General features: G+C 34.1%; 1 protein-coding gene across 1 annotated transcript in view; it reads left to right on the top strand.

Annotated features, from left to right (window-relative positions):
• Positions 1-7171: 7171 nt before the first annotated feature.
• The window catches only part of LOC136033764 (serine/threonine-protein phosphatase alpha-2 isoform), a 54828-nt gene continuing 38080 nt past the window's right edge, over positions 7172-23919 (top strand). The window contains exons 1-2 of the mRNA XM_065714659.1: positions 7172-7373; positions 17869-18000. Coding sequence (XP_065570731.1) covers positions 7319-7373; positions 17869-18000 — 187 coding nt within the window. The 5' untranslated portion in view covers positions 7172-7318. The remainder of the gene's footprint in view (positions 7374-17868; positions 18001-23919) is intronic.

Below are 23919 nucleotides of genomic sequence, written 5' to 3' on the forward strand. Positions count from 1 at the left end.
AATATCGATTTTTACAATAGATGGCAAAGCAGTATTTCGTTACTTCACACATTCTTTTTATTTTGCTTCTTTCGTGCCTGTTTTTTCCACGTATTAATCACGCTCATAACCATATTTCAAGCATTCCATTAAGATTTCTGCATCTTACAATGAAGAATTTGAGACTTCGCCTTCTTTCTGTTGAATTCCAGCTTAGATTTGTCACACGAAAGTAATTTACAATATTGTAACATTTGAAAACTTTCTGACACCAAAAGAGCTTAGTTTGAGCTCTGTACTTAAAGTTATCAACGGCATGGCTTTACTGTTGCCTGAGTAAAGACCCAAGTTTAAATATAGGAGCAGTCCACCACATAATGAAACATGTTGAGAAAATAATTCTTATTTCATAGTATACATAATAATCCCAGTTAGCATATTTTGCACTAGGAAAACCTTATCATTATTTGTTTCCTTGTATTCCCAGTTTTTCAATCACATTTTTCAATATTGGGTCTATTCACCAAGTCTTGAAAATCGTTTATAGATGAACACACAAGACCCATCTAGCTAATCTAACCTAACTTAACCTAATTTATCAGTATTTGCCCATAAACACCTTTATGTTAGATGGCAGTGATGGTGTTTAACTTCCATGTATAGACTATTTGAAAACAAATAAATATAGTCCAATCTGTTTATTCTTCTGAGTTTTCTTTTAAAAATTGTACAACAGTGAAAGAAGTGAAGGCAAAGATTCTCCCACTGTAAATTATATCAGATTAACGACGCTTCTTGACTACTAAGGTCCCTGTATTGGCCCTGCAGTGCATTGCTGTAGCATGATTTGATCTCTGGTTCCCGTATTACCAAGTTAAGGTCAAATCCACTGCACCACCACAAGACAATTAACCAACCTAAAGCCGTAAATTATCAACATCGCTTTCCTGGTGACACATGCGATTGAGCCTACCAATCTTCGATCAGAAAGTGTAGCTCTGTCCACAACGTCATCACAAGGTCTCCCACTGTAAAACATGTTGACTAAGATTATTTTGAATATTATAACACAAGAATTGTCTTCTTAACATGTCTCCTTATGTGGTAGACTGCCCATACATTTATACTAAGATCTCTGGTTGATAACAAAAAACTCGCATCTGCTAATGTTAAATTTTGAGAGAAAACGATTGAAAAAAAAAATTTTTTGAGCTGAATGTATGGAAGACAGAAAAAACTAGATCTACGTTGCATGGGCAACATTGGCGTTGTGGCAGCCTTTATTCGGCTTTTCCGAGTAAATTATTGCGAAAGCAAACTTTGGTTTTGTTTCCTCGCTTCGATTAAACGCTGAAGTTGTTAATCTGTAAGGATCGTAAAATAAATACTAGGTACACCAACTCACAAAAGTTGCAAACCCCTCATTGCAACTAGCAAAAGTTGCAAAACCCTTATCACTGAAGATGATTGTAGCCTAACAGCTATTTATTACTTAAAAGTCCCCTACATGTCTTGCCACCAGAACAATATTGGTCTTACCATCAAATACACCGGAAACAAGTAATAGGTACACCAACTATCAAAAATTGTAAACCCCTCATTGCCGAAGATGATTATGAGCTAACAGCCGACGGTTGCTTAAAACTCCCCTATATGTCTCACAATTGGCATCGGCCTATTTCTGGTTTCAGCGTCTACCTTACTACTGAAGTTGTCAACCCCTTTAAACTTTCAAACTGGTATATATCATGAAGGTATTTTTTTTACCAGAAACTGGATGACATATACTTTGATCAGCTCATCAAGAGCAATCGGCTGCCGTCGAAAAAAAAAATCTATCTTTCTTAGATCACAAGTTGACTTTTTTGTTGTAGGCCAAGTTTCTAACGTCGTCACTTAGAAAGGAGCAAAGGATAAACTCTCTTTTCCTTGGCAATGAGAGAACTTTCAAAGTTTAAGAGGCTTATCTGATACCATTTCTGTATCAGCCTATTTTTGGTTTCAGTCTGTACCTTACTACTGAAGTTGTCAACCCCTTTAAACTTTCAAACTGATATATCTCATTAAGGAATTTTTCTACCAAAAAATGGATGACACATACTTTTATCAGCTCATCAAGAGCTATCGATAGCGTCGAAAAAAAATGATCAGTTTTGGTTCAAAAGTTGACTTGTTTGCCGTAGGCCAAGTTTCTAATCTCATCACTTAGAAAGGAGCAAAGGATAAACTCTAATTTTTTTTAGCAGTGAGAGAACTTTTAAGGTTTAAGAGGCATTTCTGATACCATTTCTCTACCGCAATCCCAAATGCGAAAAACTCAGCTGAAATCACGAACAGAAATAGGTAGAAAGAATAAATTTTAGCCCCAGGCAAGAGTTCTACGAAGCCTTCCGAAATGCAAAGTCATATTCGTCAACCTGGCCTAAGGTCCACACTTTCTGTAAAAACTGCAGAGGTAAGACCCGTAACACTCTCTAGGAATAAGCTGTAATCAGGGTGCTAGAAAAAAAAAAAAAAACGACAAAATCAAAATGTTGCTCTCGCAACATAATGAATTAAACTTCGGTTTAAAGCTGTTAGTCTGGGGGGTAGGCTCTGAGGATTTTTTGTCTTGTTGATTGAATGTTCACTGGTGCACTCCCGGATAGAGCTTTCTGAATTTGTTCCCAGGAATTGTGGTATTTGAAGGATATTCTATTTTGTAATAGATACCCGATTGAATTCATTGATAGAATAATACAAAATGGACACATTAAACACAACAATAGGGTTATTGGGTTTTCAAAGTGCACAGAATTAAATATGCCGAAAAGTTTCATTTCTTTGCCTTATATACCTACGTAAACATAATGCTGATACTTGTTTCCAATCAGTGAGAGCATTAGGTAGTTTGTTTTAATTCTGGGAAGGATTTAACCCGGGGAGATTTAGTTAGTGGGGTGTATAAAATTCCTTGTTCTTGTGGAAAGTTTTGTATTGGTAGAACCCACCAACAATTTATTGGAAGATTTATTGAGCATCGCAAATCAATAGAAACAACCCTACAATTAAGAAAGTCTCCTGAAACTTTTGTTTCGGCTCTGGCTGAACATATATTCTTTCATCCTGAACATTTTATACAATTTGATGAGGCTACTGTTGTTTCTAACGATAGGGTTTTTCCTAGTGGACGTAGGAAGCTATTGAAATTAAAAAACATATGTTTGCTAATCTTGCAATAAATAGAGACACAGATAATTTAAATATTTACCTAATTTATGATTGTCTTCTGAAAAATGAACCAATAGTCAATAAGGGAATTAAAATTTTACACAATCAACCAGGGGACAAGATTACATGCTAGACCAAAAAGAGTTGCTTCAATGTTAGCTAACAAGAGGATTATTTCGCAACAGAATAGTTAACTTAGTTTAAATTCTCATAATTTTTCCTCGGGTGCTTTGATGTTCTCAATGAAGTAACTCTAATAGCTTCTTTTCCCTACGTGGATCAGTAGCGACAATTGTATTTATTATTATTGGTGGTGGTTTTATTTGTTTTTAGTTTAGTTTTCTTTTTATCTTGTGCTGAGGCGGCCTAGTTTGGATACAGGCGAAATATCCGCGATATTTTAGTTTTTTCTCTCTATTGGCTGCAGTCTCGTTTGAAGTTTTTTTGTGGAGTTTTATCTTTCTTTGTTGTTTGTTGATTGAAATATCCTGGGTCAAGTGAAACACGGATAAGAGATTTTTGCTCCTCTTTTCTGTTGCTAAAGTAATTATTTAAAAAGTTTAAGACAGTACTTGGAATCTTTTTCCTCTGTGTTACGACAATTTGTCGCCAGGGATTTCTCATTAATATTCAAGGTTTGTCTTTGGGATTGGGTTCATTATACATAATTTAAATTAATATGTAAACCGTGTCATGAATAAAATGTTGTTACCTGGAATCTTAAAGTTTTTCTTAAATCTTTCTAGTTAACTGAAGGCTCTCTCTTCCAATTCCATTGAAAAAAAAACTTGCAAAAAGCGTTCGTGCAAACCTACTACAATGACCTCTACTAATGGCAAAGCATGCTTGAGAGAACGGATATTCTGAAGTCCTTTTAGTTTAGTCTCCAAACCATAAAGTACTGGCAAAACAGCACCAAGATAGCAATTTTTTTCGCCTTGTCAAAAATTCAAGGCTAGGCATAATGGGTCTGTAATAAGCACATAGTCTTTAAGCAGATATCTTTCCACCGGCTTTAAACTTTTTGAAGTTTCAGTCCATCAGAGGCACCGGATAACTTTCACCCATCGGATATGTCTTCAACACGCTTCACTGCATCGTGGAGAGATTTCCAGCGTGTAGCATTCGGTACGACTGGGCACCTTCCAGTAATTTCCAAAACTTGTCAGCAACTTTTGTGCTTTAATTTTTCACATTCCATATGTTTTGGCAGTTGGACATGGAGGATTGATAAAGTCTTTGAAATGAAACAATAACAAAGGCTCGCTCACTATCTTTTGTGCAACCAGATTCAGTGCATGACTTCAGCATTTCAAATGCTCTGGGTGATAAAAATGTTCACGGTGGATATCATCTATGCTGTTGTCAAGAATGTGACCAACAGATTTTATGGCAACAGTGTCTTCATCACAGTCAAACCCATCATCAAAATTTTCCCAAAAACTAAAAAAAGGCAGTTCATTCTCTTTTTCTGTCACTGACAGAGGAGCATATTCCCTGAAAGCTTTAACAAAATTGCTGTAATTATCCGTGACTGTTTTGAATATATCTGTCTGGCATAAGCTACAGTCTTCGTTGATTGAGTCTAGATGAGAAGCACAATCAGAAAAAAATAGGTTTCAATAAAAAGCCTGCCCGCATTTGCAGCCAACCTCCTTACATAATCAGAGTCGAGCCAATGGGCTGTAACACCTATGTAGCTTTTGTGTTTTGTGCTCCAATTTTGTCCTCAACAAAGGTGCAAAGGTAATCAGTATAAACAAATAGTTCAGTCAAGGATCTTTTCATTGTGATCTACTTCGATTCAACACACAATAATAGCACTTTTCTTGTCATTACTTTTGCATATGGAGCCAATCCTTGAACCCGTTTTCTGAAGGCAGGTTTCGCAATTGCGCTTAAAGCGCAAGTAGACTGAATTCCATAGTTGAAAATCAAATTATCAACTTGACTTTAACTCAGTTTCACAAATCTCTTATTCTCCACTTGAAGTTCCTGCTCTTTCATAATTTGACAGCTTTTCAGAGCTACTTGTGCTTGGAAAAGAATACGAGATCTTTCAGTGCCTTATATTCCATGCTGTCTTCATTTCCTTCTACATCAATTAGGAGTCTTTTACTTTCAGAAGACTTTTTTCTACTTCCTTCTTGTATTTGACAAATGCCTGATGCGAGCGAGGGTGGACACGCTACAAAAAAAACAATTTCTTAAATACAAAAACGGAAGACATTGCAGATACATTAAAATAGCATAAGGGTATGTTGGCATTTAAAGAATATGAAGATTAAAATGTTTAAGTTGGTAATAAAAGAAAAGTCGGGACAAGCACGATTAAACAGCCTACGGTCTGCTCAAACAATTAAATATTTGATGGTAGTAGCTGATATAAAGCCTCTTCGTCATATACCTATTTTCATCAAGTAATTGAAAGATTTCCGCCTTTATTTTAAGGCGGAAAATTATGCAAATTTTCAACCTAAAAGTATATTTTTCTATAATATTTACAAAATAGATACAGTGGCAGATCAAGGGTTCCAGGAAGGGGGAGTGGCTTGGTTACGATATAAATTATACTCTTGTCCAAAGTACTTATAGTTGTAGTCAAAAGTGTCACTATCCCTTTTCTTTTGGGAGAGGGATGAAAAATTGTGAGACTAAATCAAAAACGTGACGACTACATTATATTTTAAAAAATGGTTAAAAGTGAAGATAGTTTTCTGTTAAAGGGCGAGTGAACGGTTCGAAAACAATATTTTTCTGCTGCGAAGCGGCGGAAAATGTAGAAATATATTATTAAAAAGTGTAATATTCCTTGTATATTCCTTTTAAACAATTATTTCAGAGAAGATAAAACTTAAAAGATGAACATTGTGCAGAAAGCGGGAGGGGACGATTGCCTCCCTGCCCTACAAAAAATTTCAAATCTTTCTAAGAGAAGAAAGAGAATGTCCCAAATAATGATATGAATCCTAAACCAAAGTGTGTTTGGCAACATAATAGCCAGCTAACTGCAGGAAATTATTTATTCTTGGCAATTAGCTGGAAATACCCGAACTAATATAAGTAACTATCTGCTTTGGCCCTGGTGTGATTGAGCTCCATAGCCACGCTGCAGTTTACCTCTTTCTGAATTTTGTCTAATTGTCAGCAATTGTGCTTCTGAAGTGTAAACGCAGTTGTGCATAATTACTAGACAGTTAAGGCTGTTGAAGGGTCATGGTAATTAGATAATAGTTGTTAAACAAAAGCCTATTTTCAAAAGCCTGATGTGTCCAATAATTCCAGAGACTTAGAATATCTGTTTTCTTCACCACACACTCACCTTCGGATGCTTGTGATAGCAGGTAGTGAATTGCTCACGAATTTATTTTAATTTCATGACGACTTTTGAGAATTTCAAGACAAAATGTACTTAGTACATTAGTACCGATAAGTACACGAAAAGTGTATTTAAGTATATAATTAAGGTACTCTTCAAAAATACCCTTAAGCATGCATATAAGTACTTAGAACTGTACTTAAGTACTGACGCAACACTGCCTTTACCAAGCCGAGGTCAAACTCAGTGCGTCACTACAGGACCAGTTTTTAGTGTATGAGTGTAGTAGCTACCATAAGGGTTATTTTTTGCTCAAAGATCTTTCACCTAAGATCCCACATCTTTTGGCAGAGGTTTCTGTTCTTTTTTCATCTTTGTTCTATGATCTTAAGCTCACTGACGTTAGCAAAAAATGCGAGGAGCCCTATTTTTCTGCCACATAGAACAATGATTAGTTCTATGTTTTTGAAAATGATTTGAACATGACGTCAACAAACAATTTTTTGCCACATAGAAACATGAAATTTGCAAAGGAATTGCATAAAATGTAAAATCTTTGTCTCAAGATTTCTCTTTTAAGTGTTCTTTTTCTAAAGATGTAAGATCTTTAGAAGCAAATGAGCGTCCTTAAAATCTAGTATGCTGCAGTGCCATCTTTTTATCAACTATAAGAATCACCTACTGCTTTGTCCTTCAAGGTGAAAAGAATATACAAACATAAACAAAACAAAAAGTATAGTGTAGAAAGTGTAAATTTATCTTGGTGGATCGTCTTTACATCGGAGAGTCAAGCATTCTGTTCAGGATTTAATGGCAGAAACAGACAAGCTCAATATAGATAGTATAATTGCAAGACTGCTAGAAGGTATTAAACATGATAATTTGATTGCTCATCTTTTAAGCAAAGATGCTACTTTGCTAGAGACACTTTTTTTGGATGTAAAATGGATTCGGATGCTAGTTAAACACCTATTGATTGATGTTTTATGGGATATATATATATTGATAGCAGTGTAGCTGGTAACTGTTCTGAGTAGAGGCTCTTAAGAATTAGATGTACTGAAATAAAAAGACAGGCATCCTTAGATTGTCATTTTTGCTCTCTTATTTGTTCAAAGTCATATTTGTGATATTCACCCCCTCCCCTTACAGTCCAATTTGTAGCCTTTGGATATATAGACTTTTGAACTTAAAAACACCACTAAAACAATGATATGTCACTTTATAATGTGCAACATATTTACATTAGTCAAATGGTAAAATTATACATTAAGAACTTGTGTTGACATTAGATAGCATGCCTTGGTGATCTAGGTGGATAAAATTTCCAAAACAAATCTAGAGGCTGTAGGCTTTATTACCCTGGGGAGGTATTGCTTGGTTATTATCTTGGCCCTTTTCTTGTTTTTAGGGGTCAGAAGTTTGCATAGGCTAGGCTGTATTCAGGGGGAGCATTATGGGGTTTGACCTGTTGGTATAATTCTAGTTTAGTCACTTTTGTCTATCTCAGAAAGGGGTTAGGCGAGGAAAATGAAACTTTCAGGGATGGGTCTAAAGGCTAAAGTATGTTCCAAAAATGTATTGAAGTACTTATCTCCACTCCCTCTCCCTCTAGAAGGTCCTGACCTTTGATGACCTTTAAAAATATGTGTATTATAAAAGTGAAACCCTGCAAAATAGATCTTCTGCTTGAATGAAGGGTAAAATTCTAGTTAATTGACTTCTTGCTATCTTGGAAAGGGTTTAGGTTAGGAAAATGAAACTTTCAGGGATGGGTCTAAAGGCTAAAGTATGTCCCAGGAAGTTATTTTAAAGTACCCACCTCTACTACTCCTATTGAAATTTTGACAAAACAACATTTTAACTTAATTTTCAGCTCCTAGTTGCTTTTTCTCTGCCTTTAGTTCTGAAAATGCAATTCCTGTTATTTGAGTAGAATTCTGAGCCATATCAATGTTTTTTTCTTCTTCAAAATTTAGGAAATGTATTTGCCTATCCTTAAAACCTTATAAAATGGAATTGAGCAAAGTTGCAAAGCTGAAAACAATTTTGTTGTACTTCAATTAAGCAGAAGATCTATTTTGCAAGATTTCACTTTTATAACACACATATTTTTAAAGGTCAGGGCCCTCTAGAGAGAGAAAGGGTAGAGATATTTGCTTCAACATCCTATATAACCCCAATCCATAAAAAGGGACAAAGAGACTCAGCAGAAAATTACCATCCTATAAGCATCACATCTGCAGTTGTTAAGGTGCTTGAGAGATTTGTTAATAAAGCTCTAATTGAACATCTTGAGGTCAATAATATTGTTTCCACATCACAACAGGGATTCAGATCTGGTAGATCTGTGGACACCAACCTCATCCAAACATATGAATTAGTGACTATACTGCTTGATAAGGGTTTTCCTGTCGACATGATTCTTCTTGATCTGTCCAAAGCATTAGACAAAGTTTGTCATGAATTCCTCATAACCAAATTGAGGGCTGCAGTTGTCAATGAAGGTGTTGTACAGTGGATTACAAGTTTCCTTTTTGAAAGATCACAGAGTGTTGGAGTTTTTGATTCACAGGGAACTCCTCATTTCTCTTCTCCCACAACTGTATTAAGTGGCATGCCCCTGGGCACTATTCTTGGACCAACACTTTTCAACTTCTATGTTAACAAACTACCCACCCTTCTTTCAAATCTTGTTACCCTTTATGCTAATGACAAAACTTGTTGGAAAAGTTGCTACTCCCTCTGACCAGCAATCAATTCAAACAGATCTTGACAGTCTAGGAAGATAAGGTAACATGTGGCTTCTGACTTTCAATGTTGACAAATGCCATGTAATCCATTTTGGCAAACACAACAAGCATCATAAGTATTTCCTTCAAGACAACTTCCTTTCTGCTGTTTCTGATTAAAGAGATCTTGGGGTTATTGTAGATGACCAACTAAAGTTTAGCAGCCATGCTAAGTCTTTTTCATCTTCTGCAAATAAAACCCTTGGTATCATAAAAAGAACCATCTCCAGCCAACACCATAGAGTTCTTATTAAGTTATATAAGATGCTTGTACATCCACGCCTGGAGGCTGGAATGTCATTGGCAGCCCCTTTCTTCAAAAAAGATAAGAAGTTGCTTGAGGATGTCCAGCATTGTGCCACTAAGATGGTTAGCAACATGAATAAATTTCCATACAAAGAAAGACTACATCATTTGAAGCTGCCAACGCTGACATACCAACAGAAAAGGGGTGACATTATTTTAACAAAAAAAATCCTCTCTAAAAACACCCTTCCTGGTCTCTTTGCACAGCCCTTGCATTCTGGTACTAGAGGACATTCATTGAAGCTCTCCATGCAGCATTCCACGAGTAGACATAGAAGCCACTTCTTCAGTCAAAGAATCATCAGTATGTGGAACCAGCTCTCTGAAGAGACAGTTTCTGCTACTCCAACTGACATGTTCAAATCCCACCTTGATAGGGAATGGCTCTGCCAGGAGTTCCTTTACAATTGGGAAGCTGCAGAGTCCTCCACAAGAGTCTAGTCTAACAGCCACAATCTACACCCAACAAATTCTTTTTTTTCATGGAGCATCACAAGGATGGATAATCCTTATATTGCTCCAAGTTGCAATTAAGGTAAAATACCTTCCTAGGACATACTTAGCCTTTAGATTCATCCCTGAAAGTTTCATTTTCATAACCTTAACCCTTTCTGAGATAGCAAGAAGTCAATTAACTAGAATTTTACCAAATGAAGTACAAAAAAAAAATGTTTTCAGCTTCACAACCTCCCTCAATCCCAATTTATAAGGCTTTAAAGAAATGCAAATACATTTCCTAAATTTTGAAAAAAAACATGATACAGCTCAGAATTCTACTCAAATATGTTGTTTTGTCAAAATTTTAATAGGTATAGAGCAAATTTCAGGGCCCTCTAGAGGGAGAAAGAGTAGAGGTGGGTACTTTAAAATACTACTACTAATACTAATAACTCACTGCAGCACCAAGCTGCCTGAGGCCAACACAGCTACACACACTCCTCCAACCTAATCTATTTAAAGCCTCCCTCTTTACACCCTCCCAGGAAGTTCCCATTTCCTTTAAATCTTTATTTTGACATCCTCCCAACCCAGACAAGGATAACCTGCTTTCTGTGCAGCCCCAGATGGTTGGCCAAAAAGGACAATCTTTGGTAATCTGTCATCCATAGAACATGGCCTAGCCATTGCAACCTTTCTTTCATTATAGCCCTAGGAATTGGGATTGAACCACATTTTTCATACAACCTCCTGTTTGAAATACAGTCAGTCAGCTTGGTACCCAGAACAATCTGTAGGCAATTTCTCTGAAAAACATCTAGTAAATTTTCATCTGCTTTTTGGAGTGCCCATGCTTCAGAGCCATATTTGACCACTGTCATCACTGTAGCTTCCAATATTCTAATCTTGGTTTGCAGACTTATAGTTCTATTCTTCTAAACTTTTAACTGTGAAAAAACACCCTGAGCCTTAGCTATTCTACTTTTAACATACCTTCCTGGGATATACTTTAGTCTGTAGACCCATCTCTGAAAGTTTCATTTTCCTAACCTAACCCTTTTCTGAGGTAGCCAAAAGTCACTAAACTGTAATTTTACTGACCTGTTATGCATAAAATCTTATAAGCTATAGAATTAAGAGAAACGAAGGCATAGTCCCTTGGCAATATCTTCCCAGGGCATATTTTTGGTGCTGGATTCAATCCTAAAGGCTTCTTTCATCCATCTTCACTCTCTAAGGTTATAAGAAACCCATAACCTGTAATTTTACTGATCAGATTTTTATGTTTCCTTCCATTAATGTTCATATTTTAACTCATTTAGATAATATTTCTTTTGTTAAATATTCAAAACAATCATTCAAACTAAATTGGACATTTTCAAGTCTATACATCATAATGTATGTAGCCTATATATTATCATGAATGTCCAAAATCTTGTTAATATCAGCATTCACTAGTGAATATCTGAAATTCTTTTTCCTGCTTTGATTCAATTAGCTTTGCAAGTCAGCTTTTATAGTCTTATGCAAGCTGTGATGGTAAATCTTAGTTAGGTTAGGTTAGATTATGTTAGTTTAGATCAGTTTAAATTTGATTATAAACATTAAAAATGGGTTAAAAACATATCCCAACCAAATCTAACCTGTCATGATCAAACCCTGCATTAAATTGAAAAAGTTGACTGGCAATGCTGACTAAATTCAAGGTGAAAAAAAGGTATTTTAGAGATTCACCATTGAATGTTGATATTCACCAATTTCAGACATTCATGATAATGTATATAGAGGTAATTAATGATTTTTAAATGATGTTTGACTTAAGTCAAAAGTTTGATTATGTCTATGTTTTTTGTAAGGCAATTTACAAGGTATCAATACCTCTACTGTTGAAAAATGACAAAAGTATGAGATTGGATTAAGAACTTTGCCTTGGATTACAGATACCTGACACATAGGTTACAGAATGCTAGGGTTGATGAAGCCTTATCTAACCAGTGTAGTATTTTGATTGAAGTTCCTTAGAGTAATTGCTTGTTTTGTATATTTATAAATGATTTACTTCAGGTAATTCAGCATAGTGAAATCAAAATGTTTGCACATTATCTAAAGCTTTCTTCCCCAGATGATGAGGATCTTCTATAGGGTGATTTAAATGCATTTTTGTAATTTAAATTCAATGACTTAATCAGGGAAAATACCATGTCTTGAATTATGTAGTAAATGCAGTAGCATACCAGTATTCTATTGAAGTTGGCATATGTTCTGTTGATTCCATTAGGGATCTTGGTATCATGTTGATAATCAATTGAGGTTTGGTAAACAAGTCACAGCTGAGTCATATACAACAGTTACAGTTTGTTTTGTATTAAAAGAAGGTTTAACCTGCAAAGCTTTACTATGCGGTATAAGACAATAAAACAGCCAATAGTTGTAAACACATATCCAACAAGAAAATCTGATTCACAGCTTATTGAAAAAGTAAGAAAACAGATATCAAAATCTGTTCTTTATTTGAAGTGCTTGTCTTATGAGTGTAAACTATAGACTAAGGTGTTGAAACCTACCATGTTTATAATTCAGGAGGAGTAGATTAGACTTAGTTAATGTTTTTTGAATAATTAAAAGTGTTGATAATTTGCGTTTTAGTGATTTCTATCAGTTTAGCCACTATTCACCACCATGGTAGAATTCATTAAAATTGTATTAAAAAGGGTTTTAAGAAAGGTTAGGCAGGGTTCTTATGTAAATCAGTCAATTTGATCAGGAAACATAATACCTCACCATGTTGTTTCAAGAAATAATGCCACAGTTTTGGTTGGAACCTCTTTTTATGAAGGGCAGTATGTCCTTAAAAAGAGTTTAAGAAATTTGTCTCTTTGTGTATTCTGGTGTATTTGCTCATTTTTGTAATGTTTTTAGTCTAAGAGTTTATTAATTAATTGTGATATCAATCAAGACCTAGGGGTTCAGTTCTTGTCTATTGCATTTTGTTCATTGTTGTTTATTGTTTTGTTAACTGTTATTTTGTAACAAGACAAGCCTATGACTTTCACATTTTTGTTTAAAAAAAATATATATTTATTGCTGTGAATGTCTAACATTGGCAATTGTTCAAAATTGGTGAATGTTGACATTCACTGGTGAATATCTAAAATCCCTTTTTTTTTCTTGGATTTAGTCAGTATTGCCAGTCACCTTTTTCAGTTTTATGCAGGGTTTGATGGGGACAGATTGAGTTAAGTTTGGTTTTAAACCTGATTTGTAACTTAACTCAGCCAAACTTCAAGTTTTACCATCAAAACTTGTATACAACTAAAAAAGCTGATTTGCAAAGCTAATTGAATTTCAGCTTTGAATTTCAGATATTTACCAGTGAACATCAGCATTAACCAGATTTTGGACGTTTACAATAACATCTACAATTACGTTTACAATAACACACACACACACACACACACACATATATATATATATATATATATATATATATATATATATATATATATATATACACACATCTATATATATACATTTATATACATACATATATATATATATATATATATATATATATATGTATATATATAAAAAAGAGCGTAAAATTTACAATCTGGAAATGTCTCTTTGTTTTAGCATGTCTCCTTCTGGGGAGACTCTAGAGGAAATATCCCCCATCCCCTTCTAATGGGACCAGGTATTGCTAGACAAATATCAATTTTTTTCCAAAATATCAATTTTTTTTTCACCCCTTTCCTGGCTTATATATTCTACAAGGACCAGTTTCTACTTGGATTTTTTTTATACCCCCTTTGAGTCTGCTGATCTTGGACTGTAGGCCTTATGTGTTTGTAGTAATAAACTGTAAGTAAGGAGCAACTCAGCACTTCTTGTACTGATTCTAAATATAAAAAGTTCTTTAAGTTCATTATTATGCATTAAAAGCAACAAGCCAGAGAAAGTATGCCTGATTTTCAAAAAAGGGGAGGAAACATTTCCTCTCATTCTAATCATGTCAAGTGATTTTAATGAAAATCACTTCACAAGATCAGTATATCAGATAACTCAACTTGTGAGGTGTCAGGCTCCTTCTATAAAAAGTGGAATTTTATATTTTCTACTTTTTAAGTCACCAAATAGTTTGGAGAAGGGCAGCTAGCTGCCCAGCTCCTCAATGACATCTGATCAAAAGTTATAAATTGTTAACAAAAGCCATTTGATTCAGTATAATTAAAAAGTCCAACAACTTTGTCTCTGGGGATAATATGCCCCCCCCCATGGTCTGTGAGGAAAGGTCTATAAGCTATGCTAATTGCAGATTGTTTATGCATAGTACTTTTTATTGGGAAATGTACAGACATTTTTCAGGGGGTGGATAATCAGATATAAAATATAATGTTTTTTTTTCAACTGAGAGCAAGGAGAAACAGTAAAATTAAACAAACAGAAATTGTTCTGTTTATCAGGGAACCTGTCCCTTCCTCATTCCTTGCTCTTTATGCCAAAGTTTGAATGAGATGAATTTTTTGAGAACATTAGTACTTTAGCATAATGAGCAAAGGTTGAGAAAGAGGCACTCTCCCTCATATACAGAACAATTTCTTTTCGTTTTAAGTTTTTAATGTTGCTCCTTACTTTTAGTTGAAAGAACTTTTTTTGTTCATGGTATAGTGTGATGAAAATGCACATACTTATTTATCAATAAATAGAGATAATGTAGAGAAAAGAGGTAACACAAATAAAAATTTTTATTTACAAACAAAGCATCCAAGAATAAACTTAGGTAAGGGAATAGAAAAAAAAAATTAAAAAGGAACTTAGTCAGTTCCTTGGAGAGAGGAAAGGGGTACTGGTGGGTTTTTAAAGAAATACTTAAAGTTCTTAAGTTAATAAGTAAGGTTCTATTCCTGAAAATTTTCTTCACCTATCTCAACAACTTTTAAAATAGAAAAAGCCCCTAGCAATAATGTACTCGCAGCTCCTTCAGCCAATTAAAAGTTTGTATAACATTAAGTCTTTGTATATTCAAAGTCAGATCAGTACCTTTTTGACTGGTATTGAATTATGGAATTTTGGGCCCTTTGGATATTATTTTTCTGAAAATATTGAGGCAGGAATTTAAGGGATGCTTAATTCAATTTTCTCATATTTTTGGTTATTTCCTTCATCTAGTAGATTCTTTCAGTTTGTTTTAGCGCCTGGTTGGCTTTGACTATAGACCCTCGGCAGGATGGTGCTCAAATACCCTAATTTTGAGTTTCAAATCTGTTTTATAAAATCTTCATTGATAGAATTTATTAAATGATGAGAAATTGACTGTTTCATCACTATATTCACCACTGCCTAAGCTTCTGATACCTCTTTTAAGCATTGTACCTGTGTGGAAATATGAGAATTTTGATTGTTTTTTCTTTTTAATCATCACCAAAACTTTGCCTTGTCTTATATTAATATTTTTACTTATTTTGTAGTAAACCTGAAGCCTGATTGGTTTTTGGTGTCTTCAAGGTATCTAGTAAACTTTTTTTTGTTAGGTCTATTGTGGATTTATTGCTATACAGTAAATAATATATCTGGCTTTCATCACTATATTCATCATTCACCATTTCCTAAGCTTCTGATACCTCTCTTAAGCATTGTACCTGTGTGGAAATGTGAGAATTTTGATTGTTTTTTCTTTTTAATCATCACCAGAACTTTGCCTTGCCTTATATTAATATTTTTACTTATTTTGTAGTAAACCTGAAGCCTGATTGGTTTTTGGTGTCTTCAAGGTATCTAGTAAACTTTTTTTGTTAGGTCTATTGTGGATTTATTGCTATATAGTAAATAATATATCTGGCTGAAAGTATTGGGTGAAAGACATTTAGATGAAATTTATTCAGGCAGCCAGAAGACCCTAAAAAGTTTGATGTGTCACAACTAGCAGATAATTATGACTTCCATTGTATGCACAATTTCATATTGAAGCCTGGAAATTATGTCCCAGGGTAGTGGGTTTTAGTCTCCAGCAAACTTTTTTTTTGTTAGATATATAATGAATTTATTGCTATAGAATTATGAATGTACTGGGCTTAAAGAGTTAGTTTAAAGATACCTAGATAAAATGTATTTAGGTAATCAGAAGTCTATGTGCCCAAAAAGTACAGGATGTGATAACTAGCAAATGGTTTTAGCTTTCATTTGGAATATAAGCTAATATTAATACCTGGAAAACACTGATATATAGTGCAAAAATCTAGTATTAGCTGACTTGTGCATGTACGTTTATAGGTTTGGTTTAATTTTCCTTTGCTATTTTGTTTGATTGTTGAGTTATTCACAACAAATATAAACCATCTTATTTGGTATCATTCTAATTTTTGGACAAAGCTGCTTCCCTACCACAGTATTATTTTTGATGCTGCTAATGTTTCTTACTCAATTCTCTCATAAGTCAGGTGTGGTGAACAAGACTTGTCCATCACTTATAAAATGAGTAGGTAATTCTATGAATACAGTTGATATTGATTCTAAAATAATGTATGTAAAACAGGCTAAAATGTCATTAACTTCCAAAATTAAGATAGTTTTGAGTCTACAGGGAACTTAGAATGATATACAGAAAACTTTTAAGTTTGTCCTGACTGCTTTTCCACCTGGATATAGCATGATTCTAGGTGGTAATCTCAACTTAAATCTTAACAATTAATCTAGCCCTTGACTGCAACCCATTTATGCTTAAGAATTTCTAATATTGGAAAAATGACATCCATTTCATATACACTCAAAACTCAGCTCAACCTAATGGCTGGGCTTCTACAAATTGCAGTATTATGCTATAGTGATAATTGATATTAATGCTTTTGACCATGGTCCTATTTTCAATACATTTGAATTCTTTTGAAAAGAAGTGGATGAATAAAGTTGTTAAATAGACGTTATTGCTATCCCAACTGAATCCAGCCCATAATGATAAATTTGGCAATATTAAAGTGCTATTTCAGTTGCTAGAAGAAGCTCCACCATTGTCTTTGTCCAAAAAGAAATTAACTATTTGTGTTCTTGTGCTGGTGCTAAAGTTGGGTCACATTTCTCTTGATTCTCAGATTATTGTCAGTTTTGTCTTATTTTAGAGGAATAAATCTACATTTTGACACTGTTATTTTGGAAAAAATGACACACTTTGTGTATTTGTCTTAGATAACAAGTATTCAGTCTGATAACAAGCGTTGAGTAATATCAGCCCAAGTTTTATTTGTTTAGTTTTCCATAATTATGTATGCATTGGCACCGTGTGGTGGAGGGGGGCAATGGGATTTGGGAAAATAGTATACTGTTTATGGTTACTGACATTTTGTAATTACGTTTAGAAAACAGGAGAATCTCCCTTTCCTCCCAACAGAAGCCTTAGAATTGTAACCGAGGGTTAATTTTTGAAAAGCAATGCATAACTTTTTAATTTTTTGTCCTGTGGTGGTGCAGTGGGTTTGACCTTAGCTTGGTAATACGGGACCCAGAGATCAAATCATGCTGCAGGAATGCACTGCAGGGCCAACGCAGGGACCTTAGTAGTCAAGAAGCGTCGTTAGTCTGTTACAATACAATACAATTAATTTTATAAGTGGCATCAACCGAAGAGATCAAAGGTTGTATACCAGAACAAAATTATCCTTGTAGATCAAAAATCAACCTCCAAAGCTCTTTCATGCTTGCAGAAGTGTTTTATATGGTACCTTTTTTCAGTTTTTTTTTGCATTATCTCTTTTTAATGCTTGGGGTTTTGTTTTGCTGAAATCATCTGGTCTGCATGTATTTTTAGCAATTAATGATATTTTTTTATTTCAGTGAGAGGCTCAAAACCAGGAAAGAATGTTCATTTAACTGAAAATGAGATCCGAGGCCTTTGTCTCAAGTCTAGGGAAATATTCTTATCCCAGCCAATTTTGTTGGAACTAGAAGCACCTTTAAAGATTTGTGGTGAGTTTCTTTTACACTCGTTAAGTTTCTCTAAGGATGATTTTGGCATACAAATAAGCCAGTCCTTGCACAAAGATTATGGCAGGGTACTATACTTAATTTTATGTCTCCTGTGAAAGTTGATTTTTTGCAACAAGTTTGCAGCTGTAAGCAATAAGGTATTTATATTGTTGGATTCTTTAGTTACAGGTACATCCATTAACAGGGCCAGAATTGTGATTTTACTTAAAATTTGTCTTCGAGATTGGTCTAAAATTACTTTAAAGCTAGAAAGAATTTGTCTTTTTCCACATATTTTCCAAGGTAATTAGAAATGGGAAAAATATTTCAACACTTAATTCGGCAGATCAACAAAAGTGAATCTCAGCTATTGAATAATAGTAAAATTGTCATCTTGCATTGCATTTGAACATCAAAATTCTAGGATTGTAGAAATATGGCATGGCACACAGTTGTACAGGGAATGTAAACTTACAAATAGTAATATTTAATCCAACTTGTTCTATTGATCAGATACTGTATTAGTTAACTACTTATGGATTCATCTGGTGGAAAAGCAAGGTAATGAGAAGATCGCCTCAGGACTGGCCCTAAGGTCTTCATTAGCAAATTATGGGGTTTTATCTATACTTTTTGCATTTCAAATTAGGAAAATGTGTGTTTTCAGTAATTTTATTGCAAGTCTTGCATCACAGATAGTTTAAATATTTGCTGAAGATAGGATGTTTTTGAAGATGAAAGAAAGAACAAATCTAGGGTAATTTTTAATGTTGAACTGAATTGTAGAAATCTTGAACAAAATTGAATGTTAAGCTAATACTAATTTATTTGTATATTAAAAGAAAATTTCAAGAAAAAAGGATTTCAGAATTGTCTACATTTGATTGTATTAACTATTTTACTAATGAAACTAAATGAATGGTTTGTTTGAATTTTGAAGGATCCAGCAAGAAAATGAAGCTTTTCCTTTTCACAAAAGGATATTTGTGATAAACAAATATGATAGGCATGGTATCCTATTGTGCAGGAGCTCCTTGATACGAGCAACTTATTTCACGAGTACTGCAAGAGTAAAAAGGTGTTGATGAGACGAGGAAAAGGACATTTCAAAGGACCAGAATTGATTAATTTTTTTTTAGTTCTTAATAAAGTTTTATTGTTCAAATCAGCTTTTCATCAGAAAAACGTTCCACTAGATTTTTTTATTCAAACACAGCTATTATATGAATTCTTTGTGACATGTTAATCAAATTTACATTCTGACATAGGCTACTACTTGATCTACTGTTTTACTATGAAACAGATCAATTGAAAAAGGTAAAAATTGTTTTTGTCTGTTTTTTCTTTTCAGTCATTACGAAGGGCTTAAGCCAGCTTAGAACTGGACAACATGAAGTCCCTGAAACCTTCTGTTTAATGGAGGCTTTGTACAATCCTAGGCTCATCTTGATCACTATATTGTTTTGTATAATTTTTAATGCTTTGCTATCAACAAGAGGTGACAATATGCACAAGCAATCTCTAACCTATTACATCTGGCTCATATATTCACGCCTATGAATATTATGCTACAACTGGAAGGCAGCCCATAATCGGAAGCTTAGCTAGGAAGCATTTTTTTAAGCCCAAAAAAGCAGACAAAACCCAGATAAAATATCCATTAATTAGAATTCATTGCAATGCAATCCTGTGTCTTTTGCTTAGCTATAATTTCCTTTGGGGGTGCCACTCCTCAAGGTCGCCCTACAATACTGTTTGCGGTTATGGCTATGATGAGAAAAAAATTCTGAAAGATCCACTCTGATATCCTTGAAATTTGTCTCGATTTGTGAACCTGCTTGATTTGTGCAAACAACACATTTTTGGAGACTATTTTCTTTACTGGAGTTGATTGAAAATCAACTCCATGGCAACAAGGTGACACAGCATCGGCTGATTTTTGAAAAATATTTTGTGGGATGAATTCAGAAGTTTTGAACCAGGCTCGTTAGGCATTTCAGAAATTCATCCCAGGGATGGGCAACAGGAAATTAGGTGATAGAATTCATTTTATTTGGCAGGAAGGATTGGATGCATAGTCAGGGAGTAGGGCTAATGATGAATAAGAAATCTTCTAAATCTTGCTTAGGCTGAGAAAAAATTAGCAATAAAATTGTAATTGCTCATTTTACAACTAAAAAGTCGAAAATATCAATCAAAGTAGCATGTGCCCTTGTAGATTTGACTGACCAAGGATGTAGTAACTCTGATGATTTTATCTACAGTTACAGAAATAAATTGACAGGATCTCAGGTTGAAATATGATATTTTTATAAGCGGATTTTATTGTCCAGATCCTCAAACAAAAGCCGTTACAACCACAACGGTTTGTGCATGATTTATAAAGCTTATTGCGCCCCTGTGCTTTTGTTTTTTATCAAGCATGGCTCATCTGTTTCAAACAGTTCGTGGTAACGAACTGTAGTAAGGAGCGATCCGGCTCAATAGTAACCAAAACTCTAAAAAATTGAATTTTGATATAAATAGCTACATCAAAAGAATCGCATTTTAATGCTGATTTTAAATATATAAGTTTCATCAAGTTTAGTCTTAGCCATCAAAAGTTACGAGCCTGAGAAAATTTGCCTTATTTAGGAAAATAGGGGGAAACACCCCCTAAAAGTCGTAGGATCTTAACGAAAATGACACCATCAGATTCAGCGTATCAGAGAACCCTACTGTAGAAGTTTCAAGCTCCTATCTACAAAAATGTGGAATTTTGCATTTTTTGCCAGAAGACAAATCACGGGTGCGTGTTTATTTGTTTGTTTTTTTTTTTTTTTTTTTTTTTTCCCCAGGGGTCATCGTATCGACCAAGTGGTTCTAGAATGTCGAAAGAGGGCTCATTCTAACGGAAATGAAAAGTTCTAGTGCCCTTTTTAAGTGACCGAAAAAATTGGAGGGCATCTAGGCCCCCTCCCACGCTCATTTTTTTCCCAAAGTCAACGGATCAAAATTTTGAGATAGCCATTTTGTTTGGCATAGTCGAAAATCTTAATAACTATGTTTTTGGGGATGACTTACTCCCCCACACTCCCTGGGGGAGGGGTTGCAAGTTACAAACTTCAACCAGTGTTTACATATAATAATGGTTATTGGAAAGTGTACAGACGTTTTCAGGGGGATTTTTTTGGTTTTGGGGGTAGGGTTGAGGGAGGGGGCTATGTGGGAGGATCTTTCCTTGGAGAAATATGCCATGGGGGAAAAAATTCAATGAAAAGGGCGCAGGATTTTCTAGCATTACTATAAAAAAAAAAACAATGAAAAAATAAACATGATAACGTTTTTTCAAATGAAAGTAAGGAATAGTATTGAAATTTAAAACAAACAGAGATTATTACGCATATGTAGGGTTCTAAAAATATTTTAGCATAAAGAGCGAGGTATTTAGGAGGAGATAAATACCTCGCTCTTTATGCTAAAATATTTTTAGTGATTTCAACTATTTATTCTACGGCCTATTTGATTCAGGGGTCATTCTTAAAGAATTGGAACTAAACTTACGATTTAGTGTAAAGAGCGAGGTATTAACGAGGGTACAAACCCCCTCGTACACATAATAAAAATATAAGAATATAAAAGTTTGTTACGTAAGTTAATTCTTAAGTTACGTATATTTTTTACTAATAAAAACGTTCGTTGAATATTAAAAGTTCTAGTAGCCTTTTTAAGTAACCGAAAAATTGGAGGGCAGCTAGGCCTCCTTCCCCACCCCGTATTTCTAAAAATTGTCAGATCAAAACTAAGAGAAAGCCATTTAGCCAAAAAAAAATTAATATACTAATTTCATTTCAATAATTTATGTGCGGAGAGCCAAAATCAAACATGCATTAATTCAAAAACGTTCAGAAATTAAATAAAAAAAAAACTAGTTTTTTTTAACTGAAAGTAAGGAGCGACATTAAAACTTAAAACGAACAGAAATTACTCCGTATATGAAATGGGTTGTCTCCTCCGCAGTCCCTCGCTCTTTACGCTAAAGTTTGACTCTTTGCCACAATTCTACTTTTTAAAACAATTAAAAACTTTAGCGTAAAGAGCGTGGGACTGCGGAGGGGACAACCCATTTCATATACGGAGTAATTTCTGTGCGTTTTAAGTTTTAATGTCGCTCCTTACTTTCAGTTAAAAAAACCCGTTTTTTTTATTTAATCGTAAGAAAGATCGCCATACTCTACGTGCGGCTTATTTCAGATATTGCAAATTCCTCCTCCGGCTTCCTAGATGGCACCGAAAGAAAAGAAAAATAATTGCTCGAGTTGGTTTATTAGATGTGCCTTGTCGGATTTGGTCTTTCAATGATGATTTATGTAAAAAGACTATCAACTTTATTCACGTTTATGACCCTCTGCAGTCTTTTTTCCATATTAATACTGGCTAATTAGTCCATGTTGTCTTTTGTTAGTTTTTTTTTTCACTGTATCGTTTTTGTTTTTGTTTATTTGTAATACTCCGTACTTTGTGTTTTTTATACTTTTACGGGTAATAAAGTTCATTCATTCATTCATCGGTAGAAATAGGGATAGGTGGTTTATTAGCATAGGTAAATTTGGTATAGAAAACAAAACTAGCAATGATTAAAGACTGCAGCAGCAACATAATTACAGCCAATACAGTATTGGGGTCGTAAGAGAGCCAATAAGTTAGTGCTTTTGTTTTGATCTGATACCATTTTTAGGAGCTTCGGATATTTTTCAAAATTCCCTTAAATTTGTTTTCAGAATAACATTTTCTATTAAGACTGATTTAGGTAAGAATTACCATTCCTGAATGAGCTAGAAATGACAATTTTTTTCATTTTCTTGTGTTTTGTTTTTCAAGCAGTTTTTTTTTATTTTGGGTTACTATGGTCCAGAGTTCATTCCTTACTAGGTTACAGCTGTTGCTGCAACCATGAGGAAAATATATTTGTTAATAAGTTTTTGTCATTTTTTGAGTGCAAATAATGCCGATGGAAATGAGCAATAACATACCCACAAATATTGGAAGAAAAAGAAAAAATTTCTACTTTTCAGGCTTAATTAACAAAATATATGTTAACTTATACTATGCAGACAGATATGTAAAACTCGATTCATCTCCTTAATCATAGAAAATAAACCAACCATAATAACAAAAATTCACACTTCTAAGAAGAGAAGAAAAGAAAATTTGCATATATGAGCCATAGGTCACTTTAAACTAAGGAACAATATATTATGAATTTTGGTTTATATAGTGAATATTCATTCGTTTACCTTAAGTTGAAAAAAGATATGCCATGAACAGTAAAAAGTGAATTGGATAACTTAAAACTGAGTAGAAATTAATATGTTTTATGATGCCAAGCATAAAGGAAGCAATAGATCCTACCAAAATGAAATCACAACGAAAACGAACTTCAATTAGCAGAAACAATGAAGCCAGCCTGAAACAAACGGAAATTGCTGTAAATAACTATGTAAAATAATTACATTTTCTCTAAAACAGACAATTTAAGACCATTTACTAAATATTCATGGAAAGGTCACGTGTCAAAAGAGATTTAAAGTTTGTATATTAGCAAAGTTATTATTTTTATTATTTTTTACGCCGTAAATTTATTTGCGCGATTAATTTTGTTCGTTTATTATAAGTTCAAAAATAAAAATTTTCCCAAGATGAGTAAAAATCGATTTGAAAACATAAAAAAATAGTAATCAGCACATGTATTGTAATGTAATCGTACCTGTAAGCGAGAAAATAGCAAAAGCCACGTCAAATAATATACCAGGATTCAAGCTTATGGCGAAATTATAGGCACCCTATTTTCCCTGTTTGTCACGGGAGTGCTAGGCAGCAGAATCAAAAAGGGATTGTATCTTGGCAAGCTTTTTCAGTACTCTGACTAAACTGGTCGTA

Source organism: Artemia franciscana, chromosome 12 (assembly GCF_032884065.1).
Source record: "Artemia franciscana chromosome 12, ASM3288406v1, whole genome shotgun sequence".
Lineage (NCBI taxonomy): Eukaryota > Metazoa > Arthropoda > Branchiopoda > Anostraca > Artemiidae > Artemia > Artemia franciscana.